A 10688-nucleotide genomic window follows, 5' to 3' on the forward strand; every position below is an offset into this window, starting at 1 on the left:
CTCCACTGCTAAAGTAGTTGCTAAATGTATTTAGAATGACTTATGTATACATTTCCTTATTTTTTTTCTGATACATTTAGTTTAATGAGTATTATGTTTGCTTTTCTGCATTTCATCACTTTTGTAAAGTTAAAAAAAAACCCTTCACAATTCATTTGTTTCAGAAAATATTTTCTTCTATATTAGGCCTATTTTGCTGATTTTTTTCAAAAGTAAGCAAGATTATGAGGGAAAAAACTAAATTTTTTGATGTTTAAGTCTTCAAAGGCTTGTGAAAGTTGTTTATTCATTCATCACACAGTTAAAGTGACTGACTGTTAATGTTTTGGCAAATGTGAAAAATCCCTTAATTTTTTTGAGAAATACGAGACTAGTGAGGGTGACTTTCCTGCTGTGAGAATGGCACCAGATTGATTGAGAAACAGTATGATGTATGAAAAGATGAATAATGGATGTTGTAAGATTTTTATCGTGATGATGTTGGAAAAAGTGTCAGCCTAAATTAAAAGTGAAGAATTTCTTTGAAACTTTAGAAAACTGCTGAAATCGAGAAATGCTAAATGATATACGTGAAAGTATAAGCATTAGAAAACAGGAAATGGAAATATATACTATGAGAGAACATTCAGCAACCACTTTTGCATCTGCTCAGCTGCTTGTTAATACAATTATCTAATGAGCCAATCACATTTCAGTAATCCAAAACGTTAAGTCATGTAGATGTGATAAAGACATCCTGCTGAAGTTCAAGCTGAATGAATGAGGACGAAAGGTGAGTGAATATGTCTGAGTATGTCCAAAACTACTGATCTACTGGGGTTTTCCCACAAAACGATCTCTATGGAGGGATGATTATACAGAGAATGCTCCGAAAAAGAGAAAAAACCTTCTTGCATCTCTGAACGCACAATCTAGCTGACTGTGCTGCACATGGTCTGCAGCAGCAGAAGACCACACTAGGCTCCACTCCTGTCATGTAAGAACAACAAACTGAGATTACATCTCGCACTGACTCATCAAAATTGGACAATAAAAGGTTGGAAAAAATCTCAGAATAATATAATAATAATGCAGCGTGCACAAAAACAACGACAAAGGTGCTATTGTGGGTGGGAAGTGTTAAGAGTAGTGAGACTGATAATTCTGATGTGAGAATTGCACCAGAGCGATTGAGAAACGCTGTACCTTGAAACACAACAATCATATTTCACATGGGAACAATTGTTTACCATAAATGTTTACCTAAATCTATAACCCTATGCCTAATTGAATGGACTTTACTCCTTTGATAACTTATCTGAGATTTCTATATCTTCAGAAACAAGTAACACTGTGTCATGAAGGCTGTATTTGCTCAGAGACCTTGACCTTGTGTACAGCCACACTGTGTTAACATAACTCTTCGCCATGACACCACAAATATGGAGCATTGGTTGGATTTATTCTTGTAATATCAGTAACATTGTAACATTACAGTACGTGCTTTGTTTAAATGACGAGGTTAACTTTATACCATATACCAGTGATAATACAATGAAATGACTTACGATACATGCTTGTGCCACATGTGCTACTGTGGCACAGTTCCCTTTCTTTATTTTAAACTTTTATTTTCAATGTGGGATGAAAAATCCATGCATGTCCTTGTTCAGCTCAGTATTCACATAGGCTCGTGCTACTTCCTTGAACGTTTTCCCATCGAGAATCAGGATGAAGCTCGACTGGCCTGGATTGTAGTTGATGACTGATGTTAGGACCACACCTGCAAATGGAGAAGGAGGTTATTGTATCACAACTTTGTCAACACAGATTACAGGCACAGATAAGTGGAGGGAGATCTGGTCTAATCTTTGTAGACCTTCTTATTGACTTGAACTTCAACTTGTCAATAGAAGCAAATACAGAATAAATGTCACGTCTTTGCACACCACATTCACTTGTATTCATACCATCATCTTCCGACTCTCCGTTTGGTCTGGGGATGAACACCGGCTCCGACGGCAAGCACTTGTCTTCATCCCAGTACACCATATTCTTGGTTTCCATGTCAAACTTTGCAACCTACAGTGAGTGAACAGATGAAACACACTCAACAAAGACGTCCATGCAGGTCAGAAGTTATTTACAGACACAGAAATACCAATACACAACACAGCACAACCGGCTTATCAGCCCGTTTAGTACTTTGTTCTGTGTGCAAATATTAGAAAGAGCAGTAAAATTCTCATATCACATGAGACTGCCGGACAATATGATGAGCAGCTGATGTTCTCATGGATGCACTTTGTACTTGATGCGTGAATCAAGTCCTTTTAATGAGCACAGGTTGGCATTTTTGCTGGCATGGCTTTGAGGCGTGTCTCCTATCAGGGGGAAACTTATATGGTAATTAAAAAACAAAGTTCCTCTGAGGGATCACCTTTATTCTGTTGTGAGATACTTTGACATCCTCTTTTTTTTAGGGAGGGAATGTCCTCATTTATAGGACAAAATGATGAAAATCTCCTCCATCATATGCTTTGGCTTCAACAGCCACTAAACCTGACCCAATTTAACCCCCCACAGAAGATAGTGGAGCACTGAAGAATCATTGCAGAGGTACATTCAACCTGTTCTGCCAGCACATGGGGGTTAGACACCTGATTATGACACTTAACATGTTTTTTTTTTGTCTTTTGTCACCTCTATGGTTCAAGCAGAAGCCAGCGCTCTCTTCCTGTTTGTTTTTAGAATTGATTGTCTAGTGAGGATTAATAAAAAAAAAAACATAATTGTCTAATACAAAATATTTCCTTTTATGCCTTCCTGACTTTATGCCTCTTGTTGGAGGGCTGAGCTTTGAAGTCTTCTTTCCATTGTTTCTGATATCTTGATGTGCACGCGTACCCAAAAGTGCCATGAAGGGGATTGTTGTTTTATGGCGCAATGTGTAATTCACACTTAAACAAAAGTTTTACTGCTACATTTCGCTTCAAATGATTATTCTCAGTACTGTAGTTTTTCACCCTAGTTTTGTAAAACAATACGTCCAGGAACAGCCTGCTTCCCCAAAATTTAAATGTCTGTTCTGGAAGTTAAAGGTCTCCATAGGCAAATTATATTTATAAAAATGTAAGAAATCTGAAATGTCGGATGTTCCCACCACTTCTGCAGAATCCCCCACGTAGTTCCCATAGACAAACTGGTGCCTCTTCCCATTGATGTCATAATTGATTCTGGGTAATTCCAAGCCTGATGGAAATAAAAGCACAGTTTTTGCTCCTATCTGGATTAACTTTAAATGACAAACAGCAATTTGAAAAACAAAAATAAACAAACTTCATTTGCCTTGAACCACTCAAACAAACACGTTTGAGTGGCGTTGGTTTTACCTTCACAGAGCACCTCTGCTTGGCACATGAATTTGCCTTCTTTCTCCTTCACAGCGCTGGCTGTCGTGTACTTGAGTTTCACCATGTTCCCTCCAACTGGAACGCTCTGCGAAATCCAGTCGACATGTGAAAGCCTTTAATGTGTGAGCCGTTCGATTGCAGGACCAAATGAATTACATGAAAACAACTCACTTTGTCAGCGTGGATGGGAAGGGCAAATCTCTTGTAAGCTGGCTTGGAAACCCTTTTTTCATCAAACTGAGATTTCTCCTTCAAGTTGCTCAAGTAGAACATGTCATAAAGGCTGTTGTCGGTGTAGGCAATGACATCAAAGACCACGTGGCCATCGTCCTCAAAAGCATTCACATGGTGGTAGAGGACCATCGCTCCTGTGTAGTACTTTGTCTCAACTTCTTTGCCGGTCTTTCTGTCTACCAAGTGGATCAGAGTCTGATGGAGAAACAAAGATATAGATAAAAGAGTCAATCCCATTTTTTTCTGAAGTGTTGAACACTAGTACACCCTTGTCCCCGGTCTATTAATCCACATTCATTAGCCTACTAACTCCTTACGTTTTCTTCAGGGCAGAACTTCAGGCAGCTTGCCCAGCTGACTCCTCTCATATAGGCAGTAGCCATCTTGAGGATGTCCAGCTTGAAAGGCATCTCGACAAAGATGATGTAGTTATCTGTCATGCCAAAGCTGTGGTAGTAGCTCGGCATGAGAAGGGAGCGGCAGGGGACTGAGCAGATCACCTCTGCATTTTTCAGTGCAGGGCCTTTCTTGCCTTTGTCTGAAAGGTGACAGTAGACAGCACAAATATGGAAACGCTGTAGGTGTTACTGTTGAGTTTAGAGGTTTAACATAAAACACATGAATCACTTATAGACCTTTGTCTGAGACAGCAGGAACTTTGAACAGTACGTATTTAGTTTTGCCCTTTGTCGCTATTGACGTTCCAATGTTGTAGGCATTGCCCTCCTTGTCATAGTGAGGATGGCACGAAGCTAAGTTTACAGGCAGGTACTTCAAGTAGTCCACCTGTGTGAGATATTTCAGAAACATATCAGGTCTGAAGCAAAGTCTTTCTTGGTTTTGAGTTCACACGTTTCAAGGTTAACCGGCAGCGTTACCTTTTCCAGGGTTTCCAGGGTCACGGGATCAATCTTGCTGATGTAGTTGGTTTCAGAAGTGGCATAATAGTCATTTCCATACTTGATGAAGTTGCTCGCGCCATTGTCGGTGAAGTCAGGCATTGTGTGGTTGAGAAAGGTGATTGCCCTGAAAAGTAAAAAGTTTGGGGGTTTTGAGTGTGATATTGATACAGGAAAGAGAGCGCCTCCATAGCGCACTAGTTAATGCATTTGCTTAACATGTAAAAGATCCCCAGTTTAAAAGCAGGAGGAGACACAAATCCTTGGGAGAGCTGTGCCAGGAAGCGCGTCCGGTGTTAAAAATCTGTGCCAACACAAATATGCGGATCCATCTCCTGTAGTTACCCCTTGAGAATAAGAGAACAGATTAGAAAGAAACCTGATTTCCTGTAAATGTTTGCCTTATGTGAATCTAAGTGAAAAATTCACAGCAGTAAGGGAAACAGCCCCGAGGTTGTTCCTACACAAAAATGATTATAACTGTGTCGCAGAGTCGTAGTCCAAGTGACTACCCAGATTTTACAAAAATGGCACCGCATGGTCTTATTTAATAGCTGCACTACCACAAAACTTAGAAAAACAAACAAACAAACAAACAAACATGTATAATCTTCAAACATACAAGAAACCATAAACATGGATACCTTTGAGAAATATTATGACACCATATATTTTCTCAGGAATATACACAAAACATTTAAATTATTCACTCTGAAAAAGTTTTGGGAATAACCAGCCAGTGCTCAGCCAGTGTTCATCTTCAGCATAGTTGTCAAATAATAGAGAACAGCAGCATTTCTGTAACACAAATCACTTAAAGGAAACTGAAGACATGCAACCATAAAATAACATATCGTCTATGGAGATTGCAATAGGAGTAGGGATGGGTATCGTTTAGGTTTTATCCAATACCAGTACCAAACCGGTACTTTTGAAACGGTGCCGGTGCTTAAATGGTGCTCGAACCGGTGCTTAAAGAATGGAGAACACAAAATTGGTCCAAAAAGCTCTCATGTTCAGCTGTTTTTTTTGTAAAAAGATAACAATGTTAGCCTTTTCTGCAGCTATAGGGGATTTATGGTATCACTCTTGGATGGAAGCAGTGCTTAAACAATGCAAAAAACAAACTTTGTCCAAAAACCTCTCATGTTTAGCTGTTCTCCACTTTTTCTTTGGTCATTTTAGCCTTTTTGGCCAGGGTGAAGGGAGCATCTGCCATCAAACAACAGGACAGCCGCATGTAACTAGATGGTGTTTGCTAGTTCACCTTACATGCATTAATTTAATAACGTGGTTAGCCTACTCAACACGAACAACATTAAGCTACTCACGCAGAGAAGAACGGCTGCTGCTGCCATCATCATCCCTCATCATTTCTGCTACACTGACAGGGCTACGGGCCAGGACTCTACTCTTCGGGTTTTTGGGGGATGTTGCTCCGGGTCAGATAACAGGCACCACACCCGCAGTAGATGTGCACGGTGTGAGGTCTCGCAGCAAGCTATCAAATACGGCGTATTTCTCGGCTTTTAACAAAATGCTATACGTCGCCAGGTGTTTCATCAGATTCGAGGTGTTACCTCCTTTGCACAGTATCACCTTAAAGCACTTGTTGCAGGCTGCTGAGTTTGCATCTTTTGCTGTGAAGTACAGCCAGACTTCGACCGCTTCGCTTTGGGCATTTTTAAGCTCTGCTCTAAAAGAACGTATGTACCTGGGCCCGCCTACTACGCTCGCAAAGGTAAAATGATTGGCTGGAATCCAAAGGAAAAAAAGTACCGAAATGTGCGCTGCTTTTCGGTCTGGTTACTACCTTTTATGTCAGAACCGATACCGGTACCCATCCCTAAATAGGATGGGTACCGGCCTGTATTTGGCCAAATACAGGCCTGTATTTGTATAGCGCTTTACTAGTCCCTAAGGACCCCAAAGCGCTTTACACAACCAGTCATCCACCCATTCACACACAGGTGATGGCAAGCTACATTGTAGGCGCACTGACAGAAGCGAGACCAGTGTCCAGCGAGGCTGCAGGATACTGGTGGCACAAACCGGGCTCTCTGACCACCACCAGTAGGTAACGGGTGAAGTGTCTTGCCCAAGGACACAACGACCGAGACTGTCCAAGCTGGGGCTCGAACCGGCAACCTTCCGATTACAAGGCGAACTCCCAACTCTTGAGCCACGATCACCCCCTAACTAAATAAAAGTAGTCTGGCATCCAAACAGTTTGCAGTATTTACCTGTTACGTTTATATTCTATAAAGCACAGTAACATAGGGTTTCTCTTTACAGCAAAAATATTGCTGTACACTACAATAGACAGCAGAAAAAACAGACTAATGCTGGCAAATCTAGATGCCAGGGAAAGTTCTTACAGTATATAACGGCACTGTTTGCCAAATAAATACTGCAACTGTTGATAAAGAATTACAAACGAAGACTACTGCAGTTATTTCATGAAAAATATCAAATATGCTGAATTTGCCTGTAACAATAAAGAGTATGCTCACTTGAAGATGAAGTTCTTGCTTGGGTCTGGATAAGCCATCGTCCCCATTTCGGACACAACAATTCTATTTGCTTCCATGTTAGCTTTATAGGTGTCACTTCTGAGGAATCTGCTTCTATGGATTATTTCACCTGCAAGGAAACAAATACTGCGTCTTTTATCTGTGCGCTTTACTTTTTTTTTTTTTTTTTTTATGTATTTTTGCAGCAATTAACAGATTAGCAGCTGTGCACAGGTAAGAATTGCTGTACCAACCGTCTTTGAAGGTGAAGCTACTCATTAAGGCCATCCCATCAAACCAGTGGTTGTAGTTGGTGTCGCCCACAGTGAAGATGCCAGGGCCATTTCGGAGGAGCGTTCCTTGCAGCCAGCTGGGAATATTCCCTATTTGAAATGAAATCACAGTCTTCACAGCAGCAGTTTAAATCTGAACATTTGTTGGCAATACAATTGTATAAAACCGGACCCACCTTTAATTTCTGCCTTACAAGGCTCGGGCCTCTCTGTTGCGTTCTTAGAAAAGTCTACCGACATGTTCGCTGACAGACCAGTGAGTGCGCCAGTGTCAGAGTAAGTTAAATACTGTGGGAGCACAAACCACTCCCATTTGTTTTACTGGGGTGTTATGAAAGGGCAATTTATCTTATCTGTCTGTACAGCAATCCCCTTCCTGTGTGGAGGTTTCCAGAGGTGTGGACTCGAGTCACATGACTTGGACTCGAGTCAGACTCGAGTCATTAATTTTATGACTTTAGACTTGACTTGAAAAAATGTTCTAAGACTTGTGACTTGACTTGGACTTTTACACCAATGACTTGGGACTTGAATTGGACTTGAACCGGTTTACTTGAAAAGACTTGATATTTTACCCCAAATATAAAATTTAACATGCATATTATATAGAGATTGAAAATGTGACGTCATTCACGGGTAGAACCGCAAAGGATTCTGGGAACTCGTGGCAAGAGGTACTAGCGCACGCAGGCTTTCAATTGAAATCACAGCGATAAAAAGAAACACAAAAATGTCAAGAAGCCGTTGTATTATTAACTGCAATAGCCGGTCGCATGACAGCCACGGGAAGCCGACGGGTAAAGAGATCGGTTGTTATCGGATTACGTCGTTGAAGAGAAATTGTTCGAGCCATGTTTCCGAAGTAACAAAGACACGACGGATGGCCTGGATTGCAGCCATTCAAAGATCAAATATAACGTCCTAGAACACTCCAGCTCACAGGTTAGTCTGCTCCAAGCATTTACACAAAGGTCAGTCTGCTGTTGTAGTTAATGCGTCATTTTTCTTAACATAATTGGTGATATAGGTTACAAGCAAGTCTGGCGCTGAACAGAAATTGTCGCGCTATGCTCCTTTATTTATTGTGCATAAATAGTGAATTGTCCTGACACAATATTGCGTTTCGCTTCTGTTATTATGGTACATTGACAAAAACATATACTTTTATTCACAGGATAAAACAGGTTTTTTTGTATCACTAATTGCCCAGTACGATTACAGCATACAGTATTATTGTCACTGCTACATTTCTGTGATGCTACCAGAAATTATTTCCACTACTAATTAATTACCGTTGAGCTCAAAGGTTATATTAATAAACGGTTAATGAATGTGTATTTATGATGACGATTTGTGAGACTGGTAAACTTATGATACGTACGATGGTCTTTACTTTCTACACGGTGCATTTCAAGGTCCTGCACCCATCCGTCGGTAAACTGTACCTGGGCTTGTTGCAGTGACCTGAAGTTACTAAACTTCATGAGTGTATGCACTCACTCCAAGAAGCGTATGATTATAAATATGCATATAAATATGCTAAGATGAGATAGCTGACTTAATCTAACTAGCAAATGTTTTCCAGGCTACGTTGGTGATACAGTTTTTTTTAATGTGTATGATATTTTTGTCATGCGATTTTAAAGCCGGTCCTACAACCGCATCCAAGAATAACATGCAGCTTATCTCAGAACTGTCGGTGAAAATTATTCTTGGAGCTAAGTTTAATTGAGCTGCATTTTAAAGAGGTGCAATTTCACAATTTGTGTATATTTTCTAAGTTCACTATTTTGTCATGTGTTGAGAAAAACACAGATTTTAAAATTACATGGTCTAATATTTACATTTAGCATATAACTGCAACATTATTTTTTCGTTGTTTTTTTTTTTTAAAGACTCGAAAGGACTTGAAATTCAAAATTTCAGACTTGTGACTTGACTCGGACTTTTACACCAGTGACTTGAGACTCGACTCTGACTTGCCTGACATTACTTGAGACTTGACTTGAGACTTGAGGATAAAGACTTGAGACTTACTTGAGACTTGCAAAACAATGACTTGGTCCCACCTCTGGAGGTTTCACAGAAACATTGAAGCTCAGTACCTTCACCGCAGGAAACTTAATGACCCCATCTGCTGCTGTTCTGTCCCCTTTTCACCTTGATTTTTTATTATTATTTTTAACTAAAACAAAAAAGATAACTCTTTTTCATCTAGTCCTCAGGCTTGCTCTTTGAGTATTTACGTGGCTATTCTGTGATCAGATTAAATAATTGGACCCCCCAGCCATGATATAGACATAATAAATCTCAAATAGGATTAATTGTGATTAACCCTTTGGTGCACTGCTGCTTTTATTTGCTGTAGGTCATTTCCCTTTTCTGGTGGCCTAGATTGTACCTGAGAAGCATGTTGATTTTATAAACTCTGTATATAAGCATTGAATCAATTTACGTTCAACCAGGAGTTGGAACCTGTCCTAACTGACAGGACTGAACAAACTAACTGAAACGATGTTATAAAAGAGAGTGGGCCAAGATTACTCCACCCTATGAGATATGAGAGGCCAATAAAGTCATACAGAAACAGTATGTCCAGGTGCTTCAAGTTATTGCTGCTGAAAGTGGATCTATAAGCTACTGAATCATGTACGTTTTTTCATACATTGTTTTTAACATTTAAAATAAATAAACAAACAAATAAATAATAAAAGGGTTTAATGATGTCATGTGTTGTTTATCATCCCAGTAGGTATTTCAGTTATTTTAGAACCTGCTAAGGAGGTGATTTTTTTAATACATCCTGATACTTAAGATTGAAAGAGGGTGCACATTTATTCCTATACTGGTGCAAAGACATGAAGCTGTGAACGCAGTTCATCTCAATACTGAGCAAAATAATTATCACCACGGTCATGATTGTGCAGTCCTTGTCGGTGGCATACGATAATAAACGTGCATTATGTTGAATACGCTTTTCCATGGAAAGCACGTTTGACATATCTTTAACCTTATCTGGATTCACCAACCTAAGCAGCCACCTTAAGCAATCGGGCCACTAATTCACACCAAGGTTGTTTACCTGAATATCAGCGCAAGGTTTCCCGGTGTGGCGATCAGCGCACTCACACTAAAGGGGCGGTGTTGACTGCATGAGCAATCACAAACATCGATGGGTCTACGAGCAGCAGACTGTGTTTTTCAACCAAAGAGCAAAATTCTAACTACAAAAATAGGAGTAGATCAAATGCATATAGTAATAGAAGATGGAAGCAACATATTCTGCACTCACTGCACCGTCATCAAGGCACTAGATCTGACTGTAATTATAGCCATGTATCCCACAAATTAATGGGT

At 40.0% G+C, this 10688-nt stretch overlaps 1 protein-coding gene across 1 annotated transcript; it reads right to left on the minus strand.

The window, feature by feature from the left end:
• Nucleotides 1–1420: 1420 nt before the first annotated feature.
• On the minus strand, nt 1421–7705 carry bco1 (beta-carotene oxygenase 1). The gene is made up of 11 exons (XM_082546683.1): nt 7508–7705; nt 7293–7421; nt 7039–7168; nt 4505–4652; nt 4262–4412; nt 3944–4164; nt 3564–3821; nt 3372–3477; nt 3143–3231; nt 1950–2061; nt 1421–1762 (listed from the first exon to the last, which is right to left on the minus strand). The coding sequence occupies exons 1-11, from the start codon at nt 7569–7571 to the stop codon at nt 1614–1616; spliced, it is 1557 nt and encodes a 518-aa protein (XP_082402809.1). The 5' UTR covers nt 7572–7705; the 3' UTR covers nt 1421–1613.
• Between the last annotated feature and the right edge of the window lie 2983 nt (nt 7706–10688).

Source organism: Aulonocara stuartgranti (genome assembly GCF_965226115.1).
Source record: "Aulonocara stuartgranti genome assembly, chromosome: 9".
Classification (NCBI taxonomy): domain Eukaryota; kingdom Metazoa; phylum Chordata; class Actinopteri; order Cichliformes; family Cichlidae; genus Aulonocara; species Aulonocara stuartgranti.

Coding starts and splice junctions, on each gene's coding strand:
- bco1 (XM_082546683.1), bottom strand. CDS start 7,571: ATGTCGGTAGACTTTTCTAAGAACGCAACAGAGAGGCCCGAGCCTTGT. Junction 7,422..7,507: donor TTGTAAGGCAGAAATTAAAG/GTGGGTCCGGTT, acceptor CATTTCAAATAG/GGAATATTCCCAGCTGGCTG. Junction 4,165..4,261: donor TCCTGCTGTCTCAGACAAAG/GTCTATAAGTGA, acceptor GTCACCTTTCAG/ACAAAGGCAAGAAAGGCCCT.